Genomic DNA, 27563 nt, shown 5'->3' with positions numbered 1-27563 from the left:
GAACAGTGAAGAACCTTCCCCAAGAGTGGCCGGCCAACCAAAATTACCTCAAGAGCACAGCGACGACCTGGAAGGCTTGCTGTGATAAATAGAAGCATGAATTCTCTCTACTAAAAAATCCAAGAGGAGAATGTCTTGCAATTCCAATGTCGGAAACCATTCAGCATGGTGAAAGGTCCTACACCTTTGGTCTTTTCCGGTGCTTACAGATGACGTTTTAACATTACGTAATTTAGGTAGTTTTATCTGACTCTAAAAGATAAAATTGAATTATTTGTAACATGAATCAAATTTGGATGAATGTTTGATCATTCTTTATTTAACTCATTATTATATTGACTCGTTCAATTGACCCTTCGGTAAGTCACGCCTGGAAAACTGCCACAGGCTAATCGTGGTTTAGCAACCGTAACTACACTCTCAGAAATAAAGGTACAAAAGTTGTCACTGGGACAGTACCCTTTCAAAAAGGTACACATTTGTACCCAAAGAGGGCATATTAGTACTTTGAACTGCCAAAATGTACCTTTAAAGGTACATATTTGTACCTAAATGGTACATATTAGGACCTTTTTTAAAGGGTACTGCCCCAGTGACAGCTTCGTACCTTTATTTTTGACAGTGTAGGTGCGAGAGGTTTTGAGCAAGAGAAACTTGCCAATGCTTTCTGTGTATGGATTGTGTAAATCTGATACCTGGTATCCAAAAAGTTTGGAAGTAGTGGTGTATTTTTCCCTTCCCGTAATGTAAAACCCAAGGGGTGAAATGCTGGACATGGATCAAGCAGAGTGGAAGGCTTTATTCACATCTTAATATCGACAGGATTAACAAAAACACATACATTTGCTCCAATGTAAGAAAACGTTACTGTTAGCTAACATTAGCTAGCTAACTCAGCAGCACATCATTGCTTGGAAGTAATGACTTAAGTAAGTAATGATTAAGAAGTAATGATTCTTTGTTCATAATGCATATATTTGAACGTAAAACAAGATGATTAAAAGCAAGACATAGTTTAATAAATATTTTAGCATTTTGTTTATGGACGGCCTACCCCTGAGTAAACTACCCCAATCCAATCGCGGCTCTCCCAGGGTTCTATAAGCGGGAGAATGTTATAATTTCAAAGTGGTCAGGCTAATGTCTTGTGTTTATTCCACAAGACTTATGGATAAGATGTTTGATTTATAATTATTAGATTATTTTCATAAATTTCACTTACCCTGCTGTGCATGAACAAAGCTGATTCTCAATTTCTGTGTTTCCCATTTGGATGGTCAGCGTCTGAGGTGGCTTCTGCTTGAGCTGGGACCTAAACGCTTTAGCTTAATTTAAATTAAATTATTTTCCAAATGGTTTGCATATTATGTTAAGGATATATCCCTGGAATGCATACTGCAGTCTTGCTCTCCAGATATTTCACCTGTTTACCAAAAATTACTAATTATCTCCTTGGGAAGGTCTGACAACGATGCAAACATACTGTAATAGACTTGCCAGGTGCAAAAGCTTGTAAGACGTAGCAACAGTAACTAAGGAGGGCTTGGCTTAGCGAAGGGTCAATTGGTTCTCCATTGTCACTTAGAATCCTTGCATTAGCTTCCACAGTTTCTCGATTAAAAACTCGACCATGCAACTACTTAAGAGTTAAGAGGTTCATCAGACCAAATAATTAAGGGAAGTCATTACGCCAAACTTAACCCTATCGATTTAAAGTAAGTGGTTCATCAGACCAAATAAATAAAATGAAAAGGTAGACGATACGCCTACTTAATCCTGGTCATAGATTTATAATTAACAATCCAAATTAAATACGAAGCATAAATCAATCTGTAACTGTAACAGTGAAGGAGATCTGGCTACAGATTCCTCATGTAAATAAAAATATGTGATGCTGTTCCCAAGACACAACATCATGGGGTTCATTTCTAAACATAAAAATCTTGCAAACGTTTCTTAAATATCCAGAGAGAACAAAGCATTGTAATAATGATGAGAATTTGGTGGTGATTGGGTCTTGCGGACCCAGAGGGCTGTACATAACGGGTTACTGGTTTACATGTGGGAGGTGTCTCTCAACATTGATTGAACTTTGCTTAATTTATTGTTACAATTATCATTCAATTCTGTTGTTATAGGAGTGAAACCATTGTACCACTTGCACTATACTTGCACTAGATATTTCAAATTATATCAAACAAGACCAGATGTAGAATGTAGTTTAGAAGTGATATTTAACCTCTTGAAAAGCACTCCCACTCTAGCCTAAACATAAAAGACCTACTTTTACTAAAAGGGTTGTTTTACTAAATTGAGAGTATAACCCATTTAGAGTATAAGCATCACTATATCATAAGAGAGAAGACACGTTGAGCTTCATTTTTCAGGTTTAAAATTATTTTAAGTTAAAAATAAACAAAGTTAGAGAGGCTGAAGTAAATTGGAATAAAAGATTTTTGCATAACATCTGTTTTATTACTAAAAAACTTAATGATAAATATGTGTGTGAAACCTAGAAATGCAATGATCCCAAAGCCACAAGTTTAAAGAAGTTATGTTTCACGTTTGATGTCAATAAGCCCAAAAATAAGGGTTCTTGCAAGGGTTTTTGTAAGACTAGTGCCTTTTTAAGTACCAGTCAGCCCCAAAATAAAAGTCTTTGTTTACATGCATACACATTCGTTATTATTATTATTTATCCTTATGTTAGCATATAAAATGCAGTTTCCACACCAGGAAATAAAATGTCACACAAAGATCGTTGGATTCGTTATCTAATTGGCTACACGTTCTGTCTATCAATATTTTCCATGAAGTCATTGGAGGAACGAGCAAGTCAAATGACGTCACTATCTTTGACAGCGCTGTTTGGATATTATGTATTATACTCCCGCCTACTTTTAAAATCAAAGTTTGACCGCGGGTTTACGTGTTTACTTGAACCTAAAGTGTAATCTCATACACAGTGTTACGATGTAAATAGTCCTCAGATTTTATATTGTATTCTATTACAAGATGTTCATGCGAAATCTGATTTAAAGAACAGGCTATATATCTATATTTCATGAATTATATGCATTTGTGGACAAAAATGGTCATTGGATGTATTCGGTTTTCATGGGTTATTCACACATCTGAAACAGACTGGATTCGACTTGTGATCGTTATATCAACACAAAGGTAAGATGTCCCGTTTATATTTTGCATGTTGTCATCTGGACTTCTGTCACAAAATACTACATTTTTGATGCTAGAGACCATACACTGATGCTAAAACCGTAGACCTTTTAAACGATGTATAGTAATGTTAATATTATTAATATTTGTAGACAGTAGGCTATACTGTATAGATATTGCTAGCAGCGTTAAAAAAAACTGACGTCATCCCGCCCAGGAATTAGTGCACGTCGAGAGGTTAAGGTGCTCTGGGCTGAGATAATGAGGAGAGGGGGAGACGAGAAACCGATGTGAGCAATCTTGGTGAGTTGTGTCTCCACACAGTTGGGTGGTTGTCTTGATTTCAGATGTTGATTCTCACAGCCATTTGGAGGCTGTTTACAGTTACCTTTAGTCAGGATTTGACACCATCATTACATGACTTCAAGCTGAAGCGAACTTTTGTTTTGCAGCAGGTCAATGATCCAAAACACACCAGCAAGTCCACAACTGAATGGCTGAAGAAAACACAAGTCAAAGTGGAGTGGCCAAGTCAAAGTGCTGACCTGAATCCTACCTTAAACCTTATAAAGGTGGTTTATGTTCGAAAACCCCTCCAATGTGGCTGAATTACAACAATTCTGTAAAGATGAGTGGACCAAAATTCTCCCACAGTGCTGTAATAGACTCATTGCAAGTTATCACAAACGCTTGTTTGCAGTTGTTGCCCAACCAGTTTATAGGTTTAGAGGCAAACACTTTTTCACACAGGGACATGTAGTTTTGGATTTTGTTTTGCCTTAATAAAAAAACCATTTGAAAACTCCATGTTGTGTTCCCTTGCGTTATCTTTAAATAATTTATACATTTGTTTAGTGATCTGACAAATTAACATTAAAGTGTGACAAATATGCGAAAACATAAAAAATATGGAGGGGGGTCAAGACTTTTTACACCACTGTATGCATTTGTAGGAGTTTCCCATTCAGATGCTAAATTTGTTGGAGAAGAAAATAATGAATTACACAAAACGATTTACTAAAATTTGCGCTCGTCAATTTACTGGAATTTGCGTCATTGTGTAACGCATAAAAAGCACATCTTAAACTCTACAGTAATTGGTAAATTGCATTGGTCATTATGGAAATTCGATTTTTAGTGTCATTTAACGTGAGCATTTAACGTGAGTCAGAAAATCACGTTAAATGCAGAAATTTCCTCTGCTATCTGGCTCTCAGGCTAACTTGCCCTAGTAAATCTGGGAAAATCTTAAAAGATAAATAAATGTGTGACAACTCTAGCTAAGTTTAATTAACAATGAAAGAAACCATTGAAAAAAATACATGAGACAAAGTACCTGTTCATAGAGAGTCATTGCAAACTTCTGGTGGGTGATGCAAGATTTGGAAGTACACATTTCTGTGGCTGAGTCAGAAACAAGGTGCAGGTGTATCCTTTCTAGAATGTTTTCCTGTTTCCCAAAACGTACAGAAAAAAAACAACACTCAATGATTTTGTACATGATTGCCATCTTAGTAGTTATTCTTAGCAGAAACCTGGCAGTTCTTACAGTTATTTTTATCATAATCATTATTTTTAGCAACAAAAGAAGATCAGCTTGGAGTACAAAATCACAAAGTAGATGAAAGTGAATATGAAACTAATTGTTTAGAGTAAAACAGCAGAATTTGCATTATTAATTAGATTTGAGATTACATTTGATTTCCTTCACATTTTTTATTTATTAGTCATGCAAGTAGACAGAAAAACCATTAAAGGCCAGGAAAGGTGTCACTTAGTTACTTAGTATGTTGTCGTGCAGTTTTTACTTTAAAACAGAGTCAACCTGATCTCACAGGAATTCGTACGTAGTGTGTTTTACGAGTTGGCTAGTTTGTATAAATTAGTACAAAATTAATTGTATAAAATGTACAATTATTAGAAAATTAGTCACCTCATAAAATACATACAAAGTGCCATGGGATATTTTTGGCAGAGCTTATGAAATCTGACCAGATCACTGACCACATGACTGATGGTCACAACAAGTAAATGTCATTGTCAGCATTGACCTTGATCAATTTTCAATGTGTTGTTTTGCCACAGTGATGATGTATAATCCTCTTTAACCTTTCCAAAAGCATATGACTTTAAACATACAAAACACTCTGCAGCATCATCCATGAGGCCCAGCTGGAAGCGCTGCTCATCTTTAAAGGTCTCTGCCAGAGCATGCCGCAGGGTGTCTGACGGCAGAGCTCGTTCTCGACTCTGTTGGAACTGACAGAAAATGCTCTGCAGAAAGAAACAAAGAGTATCATAAGCCTCACACTCAAAAACTCATAATTTAGAAAACAGTCAAAAGAAAAATAAACATTATAAATGTGTCATGTTTAGTGCTCAGATTTTAGTGAGTTTGGCTGTGTCTCAAAACCTACACTGGTAAGCTGACTCAGTCTACTGCAGTGGTTCTCAGTTAAAACACTGCACATTTTGTGCATCCCTCTTATATCAGTGGTGTTCAGACCCTCTTTTTTGCAGAGAATAGCTCCACCCAAATCAGACATGTAATACAAACCTTGAGTTAACAACTTTGCACTAACATGTAATCAAATATGATAATGAATGCATATTTGGCATGCTGTCCAGGGAAGGGCCCCGGCTCGGAATTTGGCTCAAACCCAGAGTACACCCTCTCCTTGACTGGCATAGGTACCAGCCAATGGAGTGGCATAGAGATGCTGCAAAACTGTCATGGGACAGAGGTGAGAGACGGCTATTTATATGGACCACATCTCATACTAACTGGTTGGATTATAGTATCATGCTCCCAAACTTGGTTAAACAAACTTCATTTAAAAGTTTAGCTGTTTAAGGACACTGGGTCTCCTGCCTGGACAAACTGCCTTATACAGTGTAAAAAATAATACGCTGGATTTACTTGGAGATATGGTGCATCATTTTTGCATCCATTTTTTAAGTAGGTTTTACTTGAAATTTTAAGCAATTACATAAATTGCTTAAAATTCAATATAATACTTACTTTAAAAAAAATGGATGCAAAAATGATGCACTACATGTACACTTTTGTGTCTACTTGTGAAGGTCACTTTAAGGAAGGGATTTCCATTTGTGATCACAGGTTATAAATTTTTGCAATGCATTTTAAAGTATATAGTTTGAATAATTCAGTTTGCTTTTATCTTAGTGACATTCACAGTATTTTTGTCAATAACAGCAATATGATTTATATGAGGAGGCAGTGTATAGTTTAGTTTGTGTGAAAATATGTTTCACAGTTTGCATTAACATGTAATCAGATATGTTAATGAATGCATTTTTGGCATGCTGTCCGGGGAAAGTCTCCGAGCTCGGAATTTGGCTCAAACCCAGAGTGCACCCCTTAACTGGGATAGATACCAGCTGAGAGTGAGGGATGCTGCAAAACTGTTATGGACAGAGGTGAAGGATGGCTATATATACAGACCTCTTCACACTGATTGGTTGGATTACATTACTTTGCTACTCCCTTTGCTTAATGTTTAATAGTAGTTACTGTTTTTATTCAGCCTGCATATATAGTGTATTTGCCTTTTGTTAAACAGGGAGAAAAAGCTAATTAAAATCAGTCACAACTAGATAATATATGACAAAAAAATTATCATTTGTAACAACTGAGTGTAGAATTCCACACCCTCATCCAGCAATGTCAAGGTAACATATGGTCTGTCAGTCCCCTCACAAAGGAAGTTCCAAATGCATACACAGACAGGAATGCCCTGCACCCTTCAAAGAGCTCACTTCAAGGACTCTCCCTTTCAAAGGGAGTATGGCACAGGAATGCTCTCTTTCTGTATGGAAATCGCCCATAAAATGCATGGTGCTGTGAGGCAGGACCAATATTGAGAACCACTCGTATAGTGTCTACATGTGTACTGGGTACACAGACAACATCCTAACCATAATAAGGTCTCAAAATGAACAAAGATGGTCCTTATAAGCAACAACTTTGTTAACAGCCACTTACACACAGATCACAATATGTAAACCAAACAAAAGACTGATTGAAATATGGCCAAAATGCTGTAGCTCACTATAGCATTACGTTAGCATCGCAAAGGTCATGGTTTGATCACAATATCACACATTACTAATAAAATTTACCTTAAATTCACTGTAAGTCAAGTCACTGAAAAATTAGTTAAAGGCACAACATGTAGGATCTTACCAATAGAAGTCGCATTTTCAAAACAATAACAAAGGCTTAATGACATGGTGTCACCAGAGTACATGGGCCCTATTTTAACAATCTAAGCGCATTGTCTAAAGCGCACATCGCAATGTCTAAATGGGCGTGTCCGAATCCACTTTTGCTAATTTAACGACGTGAAAAATGGTTTGTGCGCCGAGCGCATGGTCGAGAAGGGTTGGTCCTATTGTAATGGGAGTATTTTGGGCGTAACGTTCAATAAACTAATGAGAGTCTCAGCTCTCATCCCCTTTAAAAGCCTTTTGCGCTGGCGCTATGTCTAATCCCTATTTAGATGACAGACTTTGTAAACTGAAAAACTAAGCGGAGGTAGAAGATCCCCAGTTTAAGATTAATGTTAAATAATTATGTTGTTTTTCACTTGTATTGAAATTGTTAATTTTTTTATTAAAACCTTTAAAACCCGTTTTCTTTTAGTCATGGAAGTAAAAAAGCAGGCTTATAGTTGCTTTAAATGTATGGCTATCCAATATCATCAAAAAATAATTTACAAGTATGTAAGATAAGGTTTGTACTCTATAAATACTTTATTTGTAACAAACAGGAGATAAAGAATGTACAAAAGGCTCTCCGCACGTTTCAGCACTTTGGACAGCGGTTTTTTTTTAGCAAAGAGTTTTTTTTATGCATTACTTAAAATTGTTTCTCATCTCACCATATCCGCAGGTACAGAGTCATCATATACAATAAATCCGTGAGGTAGCATTAAAAAAAAAACATTTAAAAACAGATGCATTTGTTTAAAGCAAAGCATTTATTTACTTACCAGGCTGCAGGTGAAGCAGCTCTTTGCGCCTTCTAACGTCTCATAATTAGTCCTCATTTATGTCCAAGAGACTCAATAATAATCTTTTACATTCAATCCTTTAATCTTTCATATTTAAAAGCATTTTTGTGCTGCTGCGCATTCATGTACTTTGTGATAAGCAAACCCGCATTGTCCTCCCGTTTATAGGCGCATATTACTAATGCGCTCTTTAAATAACATAAAACATATTGCACATATAGTCTATTTTAGTTGCCTCAAAATAGCAACGCGCCAACAATGCGCCTGAACCCACCTCGTTTTTCAGACCAGAACGCCCATGGGCGCAAAAGGGGGCGCAAATGCATTTGCTATTTAAACAACGCGGCGCTAAACGAGAAAATTAGGGTGGAAACTAGCGAAAGACACTTGCGTCGCACATTGCGCCGGGTGTAAGATAGAGCCCCATATGTGAAGTTCTAGCTCAAAATACCATATAGATAATTTATTATAGCATGTTAAAATTGCAACTTTGTAGGTCTAAGCAAAATTATGCCATTTTTTGGGTTTGTCCTTTTAAAGGCAAATGAGGTGATCTCTGCACTAAATGGTAGTGCTGTGGTTGGATATAAAGGGGCGGTATTATCCCCTTCTAAGATCACAATGGGAGCCAATGACCTATTTTTTCACATGCTGGTTTACCAAAATGTTACTGGGTTGTTCCATTTCACATTTTCTAGATTGATACAAGCACTGGGGACCCAATAATAGCACTTAAACATGCAAAAACTCAGATTTTCATGATATGTCCCCTTTAATAAAAAACATTTATAATGCTTTTTTCTTGCAAATTACACACTTTTATGTAAGGGTTTTAAATGTTTATTTTATAATATTCAGCCATTAAGACGTCGCAGCCTTCAAATTGAGACACAGCTGTTGCTTTCACCATCCAGAGATGGAATACGCTAATCATGTTTACAGATAAGATAACAAGTAAAAAATTTTATTACCTGTATGTTTGAGTTTGATCATTATTTTAAGCCATTGTATAACCTCCACTTTTTCCACATGTGTTGCCATAGTTTCTACAAGCGGAAACTGACGATAACGCGGATATTACTTCATTGGTAGGCAACAATGACGCTAAAGTTTCGCAGCAGCTCGTCATCCTCCACCCTCCCTCGGGACGCTTTTCTTCTTCTTGTTTTATTGTCGTTATTTGTTTGAGTGATTTGTTACAGTTATACTGTCGCCTGCTTTATCGATTAAAAATACAGGAGAAATACAGTAAATTATTTATACAGGATGATGGCAGGATAGAATGTTAAAATACGGGGAAATACTGAGAAAAACTGGAGGGTTGACAGGGATGCACTGTGCAAGTAGTTTTTGGATATTTTATTACATTAATGTAAAATAATAATAATCTTGAAATATGTAATTAGATTAATCTTAATTATACCAATTTTCAGCCTATACTTTTATTTACTGAATAAATTATAAATAATTATAATCTTATAATAACTATAAGTCAAGTCAAGTCAACCTTTATTTTTATAGCACATTTAAAAACAACAAAGGTTGAGCCAAAGTGCTTTACAAATGAATAAAAATATTAAAAACAGTTAAAAAACAACAACACATAATTCTATCAACATCAACACATAATTTATAATCTATTCAAAGGCTACAGAGAACAGATATGTCTTCAAGGACGAATTAAAATTGGCTAAAGATGAAGATGACCTCACATAAAGAGGAAGACTATTCCACAATTTTGGACCCCTCACCGAAAAAGCGTGGTCACCCTTAGATTTATAGCGGCAGCGAGGAACCATCAGTAACAGTTGGTCAGAGGACCTTAGTGCTCTAGTCGGAGAGTAAGGATGTAAAAGATCACTGATGTACTTTGGAGCGAGCCCAGATAATGCTTTGTAAACAAACATCCAAATTTTGAAATCCACCCTATAAGTCTCTCATGAGAACACACGTACTGAATGGCACTGTAAGTTGCTTCGGAAGTGTCAGCCAAATGCATAAATGAAAAAGGTCTTTACAAGCTATATTCATTAATATCCAGTAATGCTACCATCTTAGCCGCCTTCACATTCCGTGTACACACTTTACTGTAAAGATTTTTTGCTGCTGCTCTGTACCTCCGCCCTCCGCATTTGTCATACTAAGAAAAGTGTGTACACTACGCAGATACTCTCTCCTGAATGCGGAGGCAGCTAAAATGGTGGTGCTACCGGAAGCTAGTTATTTTTATTTATAAAGTTTTAAATATGGATATTTCTACTAAAAAAACGCACTGATTACCCTTAGAAGGCCTTTGTTTACCCCCCTGGAGCCGGCTGGATTACTTTTGTGAAGGATGAATGCACATTTTTTGGACTTGAAGGAGGTGGCCCCCATATCCTTGCATTTTATAAACAGAAAGATCTAGGACATTTTCTAAAATAACTGAAAATGTGTTTATTTGAAAAAGGATGGACATATGCATCTCGCGCGCCTTGATGGTGAGTAAATCATGGGTTTCAAATCATATCATTTTTGGCTGAACTATCCTTTTAATGACGCCAAATAATGTTGTTAAAGTAGCAGAACTAGGTTGTGACATATGTATTCACCTTTAAAGCACAGAAAATACAGGCATCACCCAAGCAGAAATGGCCAGAGAGCTGTCGCAGGCTCCTCCTGAAGATGTCAAGCTGCCAAAGAACCTGAAACAAACTGGTCTTTAATTTGTAATCTGCCTTTCATAGTACATCATGTTCCATCCTGCAGTGTTCTGCATTTATTAAAACTGCTTTTACAGTATAATTAAACTTATTATATCATTCTCTACACTCTTAAAACGAATGTGTTAAAATAACACATCTCTGTGATATTTTTGGAATAACACATTTTGTGTTGTTTTAACACATCTTGTGTTGTCCCTTTTATTTATTTGAACAAAAAATCAACACGAAATGACACATAGTGTATTAAAATAACACATTATGTGTTAAATAGTTTAACACAAAACAATGTGTTAAAATGAACACATAATTTCTTAGAGTGTACAAACACTTGTTGCATTCAGAAATTCATCACCAGTATTTCGTTACATTCAAATTCCTTGGCCTATGATGTACTAACAAAAGCCGTGAAACTAATTTACTTAAACATAAACCACAAGGAATAATTTTTTTGCAGGTGTACTTACACTCACCTAAAGGATTATTAGGAACACCTAATTTCTAATTAATGCAATGGTGTAATGGTGTGGGCGATGTTTTCTTGGAACACTTTAGGCCCCTTAGTGCCAATTGGGCATCGTTTACTGCCACAGCCTGCCTGAGCATTGTTTCTGACCATGTCCATCCCTTCATGATCACCATGTTCCCATCCTCTGATGGCTACTTTCAGCAGGATAATGCACCATGTCAAAAAGCTTGAACATTTCAAATTGGTTTCTTGAACATGACAATGAGTTCATTGTACTAAAATGGCCCCCCTAGTCACCAGATCTCAACCCAATAGAGCATCACGCAAATCTCCATAAACTGCAAGATGCTATCCTATCAATATAGGCCAACATTTCAAAAGAAGGCTTTCAGCACCTTGTTGAATCAATGCCACATAGAATTAAGGTAGTTCTGAAAGCGAAAGGGGATTAAACACAGTATTAGTAATAATAGTAATAATTATTAGTAATAATGGTGTTCCTAATAATACTTTAGGTGAGTCTATACTAAGCTCCCCAGTTTCCAGTATTTATTTTATTAAAAACTATTTTGTTGACTTTTCAGCTCTTGTGGCCTTATGGGATAGGAAAATATCCCTCTAATGCATACAACTTAATCTCTGCATAAGAAGACCATCTAGGTATTTTCCTAGCGTACTTTTTTGCATACTGAGGTTTCGGGCATACCATTTATTTCCCATACTGTACTGATTTCCACATACTTTAGCGAAGTAAATCATTTCAGACACATGGATAGAATATTGAAAGTTTTGAAAAAAACATCCACCTGCATATATTCTTAATACTTTACTTACCTGCACAGCACTGTTTAGGAAACAGCTATTCTGACCTGGCTCATTAAGAAGACCTTTGGTCAGGGCGAGAGAGATCATGCTGCCTGGCTGGTAGGACTTGCTTAGCCCAGTCCCGCTATAGGCACCAGAACCAGCCATGCTGCCGCCAGGCTTTTTAAACAGTTTGACCCATGCCATAAGATTGGAGCCTGACCCTCTCCAGCAGACAGCCGGAGTCAATTACTCAAGCAACCTGAGGTTGATGTATCTGTCTTGGGCCACATTAGTGCCAAGCAGTCCCGGTATCTGACAGCGCAGACAACCTCAGAGTGCTCTAGTGGCAATACAAACTGAGTGAAACTGTTATATTGCACTGGAAATTGTTCAGTATGCAGAATTTGACGGCACACCATTGGGATATGAGCAAATCATTCAACGCAGTGGCCTTTAATTTAACGTGAGCATTTGACATCTAGCCACAAGTTGCAGCACATTGCTTTATTGGTCCAGCTGTTACTATGACGATAATCACACTCTGTCTCCTCTGTTTGTGTGGATTCATCTGCATCCAGGCACACTGGCAATAAGAATAGGGATGCAGATAGAAGAAGAAATCCATTACTCTCCTTAGCATTTCCAGGAAAGTCACTGAAGGGGGTTATCCATAAGGACTCTGCAGGATAGGCACTGAGGTAAAACAATGGCTAACAAACCTATAGAGAAAGTGAGAGAAAAGGGTTGGGTTAGAGATATGAAAAAAATGTTGTAAAATAATACTTTAGATTTCAATAGCCATAATATGGTATAAATTAGGTATAACAAGACCTCCTATTAAAAATAAAGAAATGTTTTATAGGTTAACAGATTATCTTATAACAATTACAGGCCAGGAAGGAACTGTTTGTTTTTTCAAAACTACATAATACAGTCACATGGTTACCTGAGAGTATACCTTATCATTTCTTTAGATCTATAGTAGTTGCAACCTGCTTGGACTTTTACTGCTTTAACTAACCGAATACTAATAATCTGAATGAGTCCTACTGTAGATTGTAGATTTTTGAACTTTTGGCCAACTAACATCTTGTACTTCTTTTGCTCTTTTGCATAGGTAAATTATCTTTTGTTAAACACTAGTGCTGAATATGCATTTATAAGACTTTCCCTTTTAGACACAAACTTTAAAGGAGGAGTGTAATTATTGAATCATGCAAAATTATTTACTAAGGTTTGTGCTCCTTAATTTACTGGTATTTGTGCAATTTTTTAACATATAAAAAGACGGTCTTAAAAGGTATAGTTAAAATTTTGGTCCAAAAATAACAAAAAGTAAGACTTTATTCAGCATTGTCTTTTCTTCCGAGTCTGTTGTAAAGTGCATGAGCGAGACTAAAGTCACGTGACTGCAGTGATGAGATGACGTGTTATCCTCAGACATGTTTGCAAAGTTCTTTTTTCAAACTTACAGCAGGTGTTTCTCAATGTCAAGGAAGGATCCTTGGAAGCCAAAATTTTAAGGATGTTACATCATCGACATCCGTCGAAGGACTGTTCCAATTTCGAGGGATCATCGGAATTTCAACAAAGGACTGAGTCCTTCATTCGAAAAATATCCCATACACAAAAAAAACAGCAGGGGCACACCAGATAACACGTTAGCCGCGTCGTACGTCATTCATCATCACTGCAGTCACGTGACTTTAGTCTCGCGCATGCGCTTCACAACAGCGGAAGAGAAAACAATGCTGAATTTTTGGACCAAAATGTATTTTTGATGCTTTAATACATTCTAACTGACCCACTGATGTCACATGGACTTCTTTGATGATGTTTTTATTACCTTTCTGGACATGGACAGTATATACCGTACATACATTTTCAATGAAGGGTCAGAAAGCTCTCGGACTAAATATAAAACATCTTAAACTGTGTTTCCAAAGATGAACGGAGGTCTTACGAGTTTGGAACAACATGAGGGTGAGTCATTATTAATAACATTATTTTCATTTTTGGGTGAACTATCCCTTTAAAACCCGATGTTAATTTGCGCTCCTCTTGGTAGATTGCATTGATCATTATGGAAATTAAACTTTGCACCTGTGTTCGTTAACCTGAAAGTAAATAACACGCAGAAATGTATACTCCCACTGGTGGTGTTTTATAATATTTCGCTCTCACGCTAATTTGTCCTGTTTAGTAAATCTGCATAAGCATTAAGCCCGGGAGTATAGTCTGTTTTTATGTGTACACCTGGTAGAACGCACAGCGTTGCAAAGTATAGTTCATTGACTCGCATGTGTACACAGACTCTTCTGATGACAAAAATTGCATCACATCCAATGTACGCAGACCCTCGCATACGCGTAAAACGTAGACCATACCTCAACCTTTAAGGTTCCCATTTACAATCTACAAGCAAGACTTTAGTAAACCATTCCGAAAGCAAAAAACAAGAAAAGTGCCAGTTGCTGAGCTACGGCAATTTGTGTACAGGCCAAACAAGTCTGTAGATATGAAACAGCTTTCCGTTTTTTTCACAACATCTTGATATCCCAGGAACCTACTGTACATGAAGAGAATTCAGCTCAGCAAGCAGTGTGTATTTTTATTGCCGCCCTGGCACATATTTCCTCACTGGCAGAAAACAATAGGTATGATCCAGAAAGTTTATAGCTTATACCCTGATCACCATATCTTTTAGCTTTTGCCTGCATAATAAAAACATACAGAAACAAAAACTATTTACTCTTGCAGACTGCTGTAGTGTCCAGTTACTTCTATAACATTTACACCAGGCACAACGTTACACAGTCTTATAAGTGGTGCTTTTACCTCATTGTTGAGACACATAATCGCAATGATCATATCTAATGGTCTTGCAATGGCAATTCTTTAGACATTATTTCCCTCTCTTCTGTAATGGACTTTTCCATGGACTTTCTCTCTTTTCTAAGGTGTCTTGTGTAACAAATGAGCAATGTTTGTATTCAAACAGTTGAATTCGGGATACATGGAATAAGACAGCTGGTTGTAAAATTTATGCTTATATCATCATTTTTGATTTTACATTTACTCTTGTCACATTACTTTATGCCATTTCTGCACCATTCAACTAGTTTCAAGTAGAGTTTCAACTACATTTTTCTAGTCTAGTTGGACAGATTTTATTAGTAAGACATGCACAAATTTTGCACTTGTTTTTTTTATTTCTGAGTTGGGTGTGTAAGTCACCAAATCCAACCTTATATTATTTTAATCACTTCCTAAAACATAACACCATGTCAAGTCAACAACTCCTATAACTGATAGCTGGGATTGAAAACATTTTTACACAACGGGGTTAGTTGTAACACAGCATTACAACTAAGCCTTCAGTATACAATGATAATGAAATGGAAACAATGTAAATAATATTAATGAAAATGATAACTGTTAATACAATATTAGGGGAAATAACTGTCTTAATTGTACAGCCCTTTCAAATAATCTATTTATATGCATTGTTGCATAATACAAGGATGGTTAGATGAAAGATAATGAATGGATGAATGTGTGGATATCTATCTATTATAGGCAGATGTATAAACAATATCCATCTTTAGTATATAGACAGAATTTTATTGAATTATTTGTGTTTAAACCAAATTTTCTAGCAGGTGTTACAGTACAACAAACCCCCTGTGGGGTAAGTTGTAACGTTTGCACTCCTGTCACTTTTCCATGTAATTGTATAATAACGGTAGGTCCCATAAATAAACCTTAAGTGTTCATTTGTTTACAGAGATGTGTGTTGATTGTGTAAAAAAAATTATTAATCTAACTTAAATATTTTTGAATGATAGAGCCAAAGTCAAAAAGCGTTAGGTTGTGCCCCGCTCTCCTCTACTTGTGAAAACCTAGCCAAAGTTATTTTTATATAAATTAGATAAATATATATAAATACATCTTTAAACAATCATAGTGATGCACTTGTACTTGTGCTTTAACTCATAAAATATGTACAACTTGACATTCCTTCTCTATTGCGTTATGAGTATAAGGCTATATATATAATTAGTTATTCATCAATTAAACATACATATAGATGTGTGCTGTCAGTTTTGTGGTGAGAATTTCAGTTACTTTAAACTTGAGTTATCAAAGACAGCATTTATTGCAGCAAGCTTTATGAAGGAGGTTAAGCTGTGTCACTGATGAGGATTGTACACAGAAATCTGCGGTAAGCGGCAACCCTCCATTTAGACCCCTTTGTGTCCAGGGTCAAGAAAAAACGTGGAACTTGTTGCCGCAGTGTCGCAGTATATTACTGTAAATGCTGGACCATTGCCATGGCTACTGCATGAAGATGATGGGCTGTATGCAGTTGCAGCAATGATGCAGACTTCCTATCACTGGAAATGGAGAACGTGTAACAGCATGCCATAAAGATTTGTAAAAGAAAATAATTTTCTCAGAAAAGAAAAGTGTTTTTTTGAAGACCATGTATTGTTGGGACACACATTTATCCTATCAGTGGTGTAAACATTACTGTACAAGAAACTCGTTGACTAATTTATGGTTATCATCTATTGCTGCTACTGCATACTACAATAACACATTGTGCTACTGCTATTATAAGGAAACAAAATCGAATATTGTCAAAATAATTTTTTTTAAAGTTTTTTCAGTAGTTAAAATACAGCTTTAAGAAAAATAAATATTTTTCTGACACAATGAAAAGTCGCTCTAGTCTTTGTGAACGCACACTGAAAGACTGTGATATCATTATTTCACTGTGTACTAGTCTAACCTACATGTATATATAGCCGGGTTTTCATCCATGAGCAATGTATGAAATATGAGTCACTGTGATATTGCAATGTAAAGATGATAAACAAAAAACAGAAATGCGCTCAGCATGCCTTTACACCTGCTACTACGCATGCGCATCCGGTGACCTGCTCAATGCCGCATTTTTGGACATTACAACGCGCCTATGATTATGTTCAAATATGTTGTCCGGTTAGTCAGATCACTAGGTCTTGAGGTAGAGCCATTATAAAACAAGCATAGCTTACCTACACGCGTTTTGTTGATCAAATCCTGCTGCTTTTATAAGCGTGATTATCCATACACATAAGAAGCTGAGGTTCATTTTGCACGCCTGGCTTAAGTTACTTGCTGTCGGGATTCTTCACTGCTCAGTAAATCCATCAAAGAGTCTCCTACGGGCCTAAAAACAATAATACCGCAGTACTGTGTCCGTGTTAATGCCTTCCTGCTCCACACTCATCGACATGTTGGTTTAGCCTTTCAGATCCTGAGCTAGAGATTATTGTGATGGATGTGGAGTTAGAGGCTCAGGCTCCGCCCCTCGTATACCGCTACACTATTTACTGCCATTCCGCAGGAATAAGCAGCGCGTGTTTGGAGGGCGTGGATTCAGACACATCCTCACGAGACTCTGCTACAGAACAATCCATTTGACATTTAGGATTTTGTACAGCATCACAGCGCTTCCTTTTTGTATAAGAAACATCTAATAAAAGATGATATAATAAACAGATGTGTTTTTCGCTGTTTGTCCTTATATTATTATTTTAGTGATGATTATGAGTACAGAAACGCGGAGGATACTGTAGTTTATTATTTGCGAGAACTACAAACATGACGTGGTGAATGATGTCACGTCAGATTTCAACCAAAAACTTATGCAACAGTGAACCACCATTTCTACTCGAAACTGGGACAAATTACCTGCAAAAGCATATCATTAAAAGATGATATAATATGTAACAGAGTTTATAGATAAAATTATAAAATCAAAGCAATTTTTTGTATTATGTAGATTTCTAATGTAAACATGAACAAATCTGATATGTTGTAGCCTACTACTGAAATGTCATAGCCTACAGGATGAGATTTACGAATGCATGCATAAGATAAGTTTGAATAGTTAAAAAACAAATTTTGCAATTCAAGATTTGTCAATGCAGTATTGTATACTTATTAGTAACAAAAGACTTCTATAAGAGTGACCATACCCAACATCTTAATGTTATTTCTTTTTTGTCCTATGACTGTGTTAAAGTAATAGATATGGTGATGTTTGCCATATCTGGGTTTTGAAAAACAGCACACTAACATTTAATGTACTGCCTCACCTTATACTGTATGTATCTAGCTGATCTATATCTTGTTGGCTATAATTAGCATTTGCGGTTCATTGTTGTGTGAATAATGAGGTGAAACAATGCTGCAGGCATGAACTGCCTTAATGTCTGATCTGTGAACAGTTATATCACTGAGACCACACAAAAATGTTTTACCACCTTTAAATTGAAGTAAAGTGTATCAAACAATGCTCAGTTACAGTGCTTAGCTATAATATAAACCAGAAAACTGTATTAACTGTATGAAGTTTACTGAAGGAATTTCTATTTCAAAAGGGTAACAGGGCTTTATTATCATGTTTTAAATCAATCAGATCTGGAAACCCCAACAGATTAAGATCTTAACGTTCTTTGATTATATACATAGTACGTTTTTAACAGTAAAATAGCTAACAGAATGCTCATTATAATTAAGAGCCCAAATGAAGAAACCAAAGGAAGCATTTGCTGACTGTCTGGAGGTGTAATTCAGAGAGTGTCAAGTTCAAGGCTACTTATGACTTCTGTAAATAGAGGCAGTGTCAGAGGATATGTCTGTGTGCTACGTCTCAAAGTGTAACTGAGACAGATTCTTTCTAGAGACTGTGGTGAAAACACTTTGCATAGTTATGTAGTATCATACAGGCATTTTAGTTCTTTCCACTTAATGGATATAAAAGTATTTGGCATTTATATAAAATGTAAACATATTTATTAATAATAACAATAATAATAATAATAATAATAAAAACAACTACAACAAAAATAATAATAATAATAATAATAACATTAATAATAATAATAATAACTATTATTATTATTATTATTATTATTATTATTATTGTTATTGTTATTGTTATTGTTATTGTTATTGTTATTGTTATTATTATATAATGTGTTTTTAATTAGATTTATAAGAGATATATTTAATTATCCTTAATGTTATTTCTAATCTTTTTTTATATGTAAATACATTTTTTGAAATAATTAGAATTTTATTTGTTTGGTTCATGTACACCACTTCTTGAAACAACAATACAAGCAAAGTTTCTAACAATATGAATATAATTTTAAACATAAGCCGAAACAGAAATACATTTCACAAAGAAAAAGAAAAACAGAAATATATAATAATTTTTCAGGCTAATTATATTTACAAGGCTGCTTTCAATGTTCACTGCTCAATCCCTGATAAATATCATTATATATTTTTTACTTAAATGTGCTGCATTTTACTTTTATACTTTAAATATTTGTGCGGTTCTGTGAATAAGCCATAACTACATTATGAGTGCAAAATGTTTTACTACAAAGTAAAAAAATGTACCCTCAATATGATTTGGTGCTGCACCCAGTGTGCAGATAACCTTAGGGGTGATTTTGTTTTTCTGAAGTGATTATATTTCACAGTATGACCATGCATAAAAATCGCTGTTTGTACCAAAACAACCTATCAGCAAATTAACTCAACAATCACCACATTTAACATCTTATATTTTTATATATGCTAATTGTTTTAAATAGAGGGCTCAGAAATATTTGTCTAAGACAAAAATACATTTAGTATAGATTTCTTTTCTTTGGTGCAAATCAAGTTTCTATGGTATTATTCTATGGTATGCAGTGATTTTTTTTCAGATGAAACTATGCTATCATCACATTTACAATGCTATGTGCCGGGTAATGTCCCAACCCAAATGAAATCTGATAATGCTTCCTCGTACACTGATGTTTTGTGTATTACATATGTAATCCTTTAGTTCTGATCCACTGAGACATCCACTCTTGAATTATATGTGGAAAATGCTCTTCCAAGATTAGCAATATCAAATGTATCTCAACACAGGAAAAAAATCATAAGCTATGGGGCTATTGATAACATCTACCAACAACCTATGCTGCAATCAGGCAGTTTGGTTTGAGGGACAGTAAGGGGTTCAATCTGTGTTACAGGTCTTCAGACTCTGGGATCTCAAAAGGCTCTAGAGAGACAGTGGGTAAAATAAGAGGCAGGCCTTCAGAGATCCACCCTTGGGCGGTCCTGTTGAATGTGGGCCGCTTGGCCGTAGGATCTTGGAGCTCTGGATATTTCGGGACATTTAAGTCCACCACTGGGAGTTTAAATGTGATCCCTCGTGGGGCTTTATCAAAACCACCAAATGGTGTAGCCACCCTGTGAAGAAACAAGTTATTGGTTTTACTGCCTTTTCTATATTTTTGTATTTTACTGGTTCAATGAATATCCGACTTTCATACAGTGTAAAAAGTGAAAAGTTGGATCAACTTTTTAAGTGAAAAATACTTTTTAAGTCAAAAATTTAAGTTGAAAAAAATAATTTTTTAGGTGTTACCAACTGATTCAACTTTTTACAGTTGCGTCATACTTACAATACATATACATTATAGGCCTAGTATTTGTTTTATAATAAATGAAATATAAAATAATTTTTTGTTATTTTGTTAAGAACATAACAAACATACCTTGTACATACTTTATATAGATTATAATAACATTAAGAATATCATGCATTCAATACATCCAGGAAAACATACTGTATTACGGTTGCACTTACAGTTTCTTACCTCAGGATGGTGCTGTGTAGTATTAATACATTTTAATCTCACTGAACCATTCTCTACTATGTGTAATACAAAAAGAGTGACATCTCTAAAATAAACCAACATAATCTTTTAAACATTTGTATTAAAATAAAACAATTTCACAATTAACTTTTCATGTCAGTGCATGTTTTGTGATAGCATTAGTACACAAAACTATTGCAATACCTGTTAAAGCTTTTGTAGTCAGGGGACTCTGCTTTAGGCTCAGGCACAGGCATGTGAGGATTGAGTGTGTCGGCCAGTGTGGGGTCATTGATGATAGCCTCTTCCCAAGGTGAGTGGTAGGATTTAGGCATGGCTGTGGCATTGAACCTCTCTGGAGGAATGTTTGTCAAGGGCCCTCCATATCCAGGAAAAGTGACAGATTTTGCTATTTAGACTGCATGTTGTATTGATCCGAAGTTTACGATACAGCACAGCTCTCTTTGAATAATACTTTTTGTTGTATAAGCTACAGAAATTAAAGTACATTGACCTTAATCGAGGTGAGTGGAGTGGAAAATAAACTGGATATAAACAGAACCAAAATTAAACTATGTAGTACTGCAACTGAAACTAAAATATAGTTAAATGTAGTAATAAAATAATGTATAAAAACAGGCACACATACTGTAACCCTTTTAAAGTCACTTAGTGTGATTGATTCAGCTGAAAATAGAAAGCAAAAGGGAGGGGGCTGCTGTCACTATCTTTATGTTTTCTCTCACAAATGATACAAGGTTGTGGGAGTGCAGTAACTACTATCTTACAAGCTTGTTACTTGTTACAAGTTTATTACACTTTGTGTATATGAATTCAATTGTGTTTATTTGTAGCCATGTCTAACACAATTCTTACTATCAGTATCAAACTTTGCATTATACTATGTGCATTTCAGAGAGAGATGATTTTGACCTACCAGGTGCAATGTCCTGAGGATTTGCTGGGTTTCTGGCATCTGGTGTGTTTGGTGGTGTTTTTGAATCGACAGCTTTATTTTCAGCATTGGCCTGATTTTCATTCTGCAATTAATACGACAGTTATCTTTAAAAAGTGTGCTTAAAAGTGGATATAGGTCTTTATGCATATGTTATTAAGCATGCTGCTGAAATAATATTATCACTGTTGTTGTTGTTGTTGTTGTTGTTATCTATTTAAAATAATAAATTATTTGACTACTTTTTATAATATTCCATATATTTATTTTATTTTATTTTATTTTATTTTATTTTATTTTATTTTATTTTATTTTTTATTTTTATTTTTTTGGTATAAGTGGATGTTGCCATTTTGTAGCATTGACAGATTTTTCGTGGGTCTGTCTTGTTGATTCCTCTTGTGTAATATTTAACTACAACAACAACAATAGCCAAATTCCCAATTGTTTCCTTAAGTAAATGACATCACTTTTTGAAAACAAAAGCACAAACAATAGCAAGCAAAGATTGTGGTACAGTGGTTGCAACACATCCTCACCCCGACCATTCGTCAATATGTGACGGGGAGGGTATACCTTTCGCGTCATTTTTTGACGAACTGGGGACTTCAATACTATTACGTCCGTTGCATTCTCTTTCCTATTTTCTTACCATTTTTGCGTCGGTTTAGGGTTAGATTACGCAAAATTAAACAGTGTACGCGAAATTAAACAGTTGTCACCTGGCGTTGGGGTTAGAGTTAGGTACGACAGTTGTCACCTGGCGTTGGGGTTAGAGTTAGGTTTGGGTAGGGATGTCATTATGTAAATCTAACCCTAAACCGACGCGAAAATGGTAAGAAAATAGGAAAGAGAATGCAACGGACGTAATAGTATTGAAGTCCCCAGTTCGTCAAAAAATGACGCGAAAGGTATACCCTCCCGTCACATATTGACGAATGGCACTTTGTTTGATTTATTTTAAGGTATAACAACTCATCTCTAGTCAAGATAAATAATAGTAAGTTGAAAGGACTTGTAAATCTGTTTGAGTTGATTAAACAAAACATGAAGGCCGCAAATAATCTTTTACAGTGTAGCTCCTATTTGTCACATTTGGGACTTTACGGTATATGACAGCTACAGTTGCTGTAGCCTCTAAAAATTATAATTGGGGTAAATTGTTATTATTTTGTCTTCTGGGAAACATCTATGTATTTTTATAGCTTGTGGATGATAAAATTAAAATGTGATAATTTAATAAATGACAATTTACACTGGTCCCCCTGCCCAAAAGTTTACATACGCCTGTCCTTTAAATGTATGGTATTGACTCCCTGACCATCACCGAATGTTTGTAATAGTTACGTATGAGTCCATTGATTGTCCTCAATGTAAAAAATAAATCTCAACATCGTCACTCTAAAAACAAACGGTGCTATATAGCACCAAAAGTGGTTCTTTGCTCGTAGTCATGGAGGAACCGTTTTTGGTGCTATAGCACTGGTGAAGCACTTGTGTAGAACCATATGGGGGCCATACAGCACCACTATAGCACTACATATGGTTCTACATAGCACTATGTGGTTCTACACAGGTGCTTCACCAGTGCTATATGGAACTTAAAAGTGTACCGTCACTGGCAAACAGGGTTCAAATATGAAAATATGCTAAAAAGCAAAGATTCTGCAGGACTTGGTTTTTTTTCTGAAGACTGAACTGTTTAATGGCTCAGGACAAACAAAAAACTTTAAACAAAACAAAAAAACGGTCATTGATGGTCCAGGTAACATCGTACAGTGTTAAGAATCAGGTGTATGGAAACTTTTAAACTGGGTTATTTTTAGAAATTGTGTTCTTATTCTGTATTTTAAACTTTCTGTAAACATTTCTCATATGAAATAAGTTGTTCAGAACCGAACTAAATTAAAAACAAACCTTAATTTTCAAAATTTCTATTTTATATCATTCTACAAGGTGTATCTCCCTTGGATGTATGTTTGTTAAGAGACCAGCTGCTTAATTACACTGTGACTGCATATTCTTCTCCTACAGAGGTCACTGTGACCCCAGTGTTTGCTTGTTTTGTTTAGAACAGTGGTTCTCAAACTTTTTCTGCGTGCGGCCCCCCTTGTGTACGGTGAATTCCTTCGCGGCCCCCCCCAAAGAAAATGTATGACAAAAACTGTTCTAAAATTTAACCCATTAATTAAACAAAACATATTAAGTTATACAAAGTAGTGCTGTTGGTTAGTAGCCATTTTTTTAGGTTTATTTACACAGAATTAATGATAAATGAATGACCTTTATAAAATGTCATAAAACTGGGGCCCCCCTGGCACCATCTCACGGCCCCCCTGGGGGCCCCGGACCCCAGTTTGAGAACCACTGTAATAGAAAAAAAGCCTTTTTGTTCAATAGTATTTGGTGGTAGCATGTGTGACCCTGGTACTGTATTATCAGGACTACAACGTGTGTAAAATAGTTTCATTTAAATAAATGCATTTTGGCAAATAGTGATACAAAAAGCATGTGCACACACTAACACAAAAGTACTTGAACACTGATAAATGAAGTAGGCTGTCTGGGAAGCATAGTGTTGACCCTAACGGTGGAACATTTGGAAGGACACTGGGCACGTGGCATTTGCTATCTTCCATGTGTGGCTGCCATTCATTCAATTGAGCACATGCTTGCTTCTCCAACTTATAAATGCATGCAACAGTTCAAATAAGTAAAACAGAATTACATGACATAGTAGACAAACACAAAAGAAGATATTTTGATAAACGATGGTTAGCACTCAATGGTACCCACTCACTTCCATAGTGTTTGTTTTTAAGTCAATGGGTACTATCAACTGTGGCTACATTAAAACATCTTCTTTTGCTTTTAACAGTGTAAGGAAACTCATACGGTTCTATCTCTTATCCCTTTAATTATACAAGACAATTATTGCTGTTTTTTAGTAATATAGTAGGCATTGTATTAATTTGCATTATCTGTGACATCATAAATTGTGATATCGAACAAAAGCAGATATTCCACTAGAAACCAACCAGCCATGTCATCACTCTCTTGCTTATGTGTTTAAAAGGTACTTACATTAAAAATAGTATTGGCTTCATTCTGAATACTTTCAAACGTGTATTTCTCTGATCTCCGTTGTCGCATCTTAAAAAGGCGTGATCCTCTGTTTGACAGGAGAGACAGTTCCTCCAGCATAATGTCTTTAGGAGTGGAAAGTTTCTTTCCCAGATCCATAGTAACACCTGCATTAATATCAAACCATTTATTGTTATTTAAACATAATTTTAAAAACATTAGTAATGATATATCATAGCTTAATGTACATAAGGCATTATAATTAAACTTGCATTACAAAAAAAAGTTAGGGACATTCTTGTGTATCAGCATAGCATATGCTTAACAAAAATAACCAGAAGAAACTATGATTATGATATTTTAATTAAGGCAAGGGTTTATGGCTTTTGGTAATGCAGCTGCTATTCAGCTAAGCTACAAAAAAATATGTAATTTCCAAATGATTCCAAGCATAACATATTTGTGTGTGTCAACAAATACTCTTTAAATCATTTAATGTTAATTAAACTGCTCTTTATGGTCCAATTGTCCATTTATTTCACTTAACGTTAGTCGGATGTTTTACAAAAGCACTGTGTTGTTACAAAATAATGTGTCATTTGATCAGGCTCTTCTTTATTCTGTGCTTTTTTCAGCTTGAGGCAGCACAGCTGTCCTACCCTGTCCTCCCAACTTTAGCCTCTGCAGAAATAGCCTGTGACAATGACGGAGTGATCTGCCGCTACAGGCAGAAGAGCATTCACACAAGCTTATTTATGACTGGTATGAAGCTGTGGCCCTGAACCATACTTAAAAGGTTGCCTTTTCTCTGCCTGATTGCCAGCTATGCTCTTTGCCCTTTAGTCATTCAGTGCTGATCTGAGAGCAGGTTGGATGGAGGGATAATGGTTTGCAGGTGAAGGTAATACCGTTGAAATCGCCATGAACCTCATGGCAAAGGGCGGCAGCCTGCATTTTCCTCTCACGTGGTGAAAGAGTGCTGAATTGTGACATGGTGGCTTAGATGAAAATCCCAAGCAGTGCTGCAATACATAGAGGACAAATATACACAGTAGCAGTTTCCGGTTGATTTCAATCTCGACATCTTTAGATATTATTATATGTTATATTTAAATAAATATTAATATTAAATATAATTAACTACAATTATATGTCAGATACTCATCAAGTAATCTAAAAAAAAATGTTAATTACTGGCATAACAATTAAGTAATAGAATCATTTTTAGCAAATAAAAATTCTACTCGCTTTTCAAAGATAAAGGATTTTTGGAGCTGCACAAAATGTCTATTTTAAATCATTTAGGTGATACTTACATAAGCCAAGTCTTTATACAGAGCAATATGTCATATGTCAGGAAGTTAAATAAATCATTGGGTGAGGATGAGACTGAACATTGTGTCCAGGGTGTACAATGTGTTAGTGAGTCTGATCTTGGCACAAAACAAACTACAGAACCCATGGCCAGTGCCAACATTAAAGACTTTAAATAGATGCATTGTTGAATTATGTTTTCGTAGCATGGACTTAAGCTTGATTTTAATTTATGAAGAGGGATGGTTTCAATGGTTATTTGGTTATGTTACAATATAAACTATACTGACTATATACAAAGATCAATAAAAACTTTTTTTTAAATCATCTGTCAAATGTGCATCATTAACATTTGAGATGTTTCTGACTTTGAAGATTTTTCCCATCACATTTACATTTACAGTAGGCAGCATTAATACATTTGGCTTGATGCTTTTATCTTAACAACTTACAGTAGGCCTACATTCAAGGTATACATTTTTAACCGACAATACACAAAAATAACACATTCACCAGAAAGCCAATTGAATATGTTGCACAGTGACAAAACTGTCTACAAACTTAACACTATCATAACATGTCTCCATCAGGTCCACACAAAATAAAGTCTTTCAAGGACTTACCTGTTGGAGCTCTGTGTTTTTTTTTTAATTCTACCTGTATCTTCTAAAAGGAAGTTTGATCCGGCCTGATTTGTCTTTGTCTCCCACTCTGCTCTTGACTTGTTCTGGGGTGGGGGTGTGTGAGGGTTTAGTTGAACGCTAGCTTACATCAATAGGCTAATTTTAGCTGTGTTCAGCACTCAAACCTCTCACAATGCTATATGATGGTATGGAACAACGTAGTGGTGTTGGTGGTGGGGTTATACATGCATGAGAATAAAGTGAGCAAGATAAAGTGCATAAGAGTTTCTGTGTTTGAGCGGGTGTGTAGAGTAAATGTGATGTGATATTAACAATAATTTCTCAGTGTGTGGCATTATCACATGGCATTTGCTAAATATTTTTATTAGCCTAAGTTTATTCATTTAAAGTTCCAGTAGGACAACCAATGCTGTTTACTTTGCCTTAATGGTTATTAAAACAATTCAAGCTAATTTTGTGTGTCAATAATTAGATACCAAATCTTTTTAGCTCTTTCTTTCTTTCTGCCAGCAAGCTAACCCCCCAAATATCTCCTACACCACACCCCAGCACACACTCCTCCACAAGAGGAAAAGACAGGCATGATTACACAACTAATTATTCTGTAAGGTTGATGTTGGATTGCACTTCACTGCTATGGACATTATTACATTAA

General features: G+C 35.6%; 2 protein-coding genes across 5 annotated transcripts in view; both read right to left on the bottom strand.

The window, feature by feature from the left end:
* usp53b (ubiquitin specific peptidase 53b) overlaps positions 1 to 17564 on the bottom strand; it is a 64098-nt gene extending 46534 nt beyond the window's left edge. For 3 of the 4 annotated variants that reach the window (XM_055205351.2, XM_055205350.2, XM_055205353.2), the window contains exons 1-5: positions 17255 to 17564; positions 12219 to 12910; positions 10805 to 10897; positions 5317 to 5451; positions 4514 to 4627 (exon numbers count right to left, since the gene is read on the bottom strand). In XM_055205351.2, the coding sequence (XP_055061326.2) occupies positions 4514 to 4627; positions 5317 to 5451; positions 10805 to 10897; positions 12219 to 12395 (519 nt within the window). In that variant the 5' untranslated portion in view covers positions 12396 to 12910; positions 17255 to 17564. The remainder of the gene's footprint in view (positions 1 to 4513; positions 4628 to 5316; positions 5452 to 10804; positions 10898 to 12218; positions 12911 to 17254) is intronic. The other variant, XM_055205352.2, reaches the window with a different exon arrangement.
* A 1720-nt stretch (positions 17565 to 19284) lies between these two features.
* Positions 19285 to 27096, bottom strand: myoz2b (myozenin 2b). The gene is made up of 6 exons (XM_073864034.1): positions 26888 to 27096; positions 25859 to 25972; positions 24951 to 25117; positions 21853 to 21951; positions 21116 to 21303; positions 19285 to 20501 (listed from the first exon to the last, which is right to left on the bottom strand). The coding sequence occupies exons 2-6, from the start codon at positions 25941 to 25943 to the stop codon at positions 20276 to 20278; spliced, it is 765 nt and encodes a 254-aa protein (XP_073720135.1). The 5' UTR covers positions 25944 to 25972; positions 26888 to 27096; the 3' UTR covers positions 19285 to 20275.
* Between the last annotated feature and the right edge of the window lie 467 nt (positions 27097 to 27563).

Source organism: Misgurnus anguillicaudatus, chromosome 3 (assembly GCF_027580225.2).
Source record: "Misgurnus anguillicaudatus chromosome 3, ASM2758022v2, whole genome shotgun sequence".
NCBI classification, from domain to species: Eukaryota; Metazoa; Chordata; class Actinopteri; order Cypriniformes; family Cobitidae; genus Misgurnus; species Misgurnus anguillicaudatus.
Note: the sequence above shows the minus strand (reverse complement) of the source record. Positions and strands in the feature narration are given on the sequence as shown.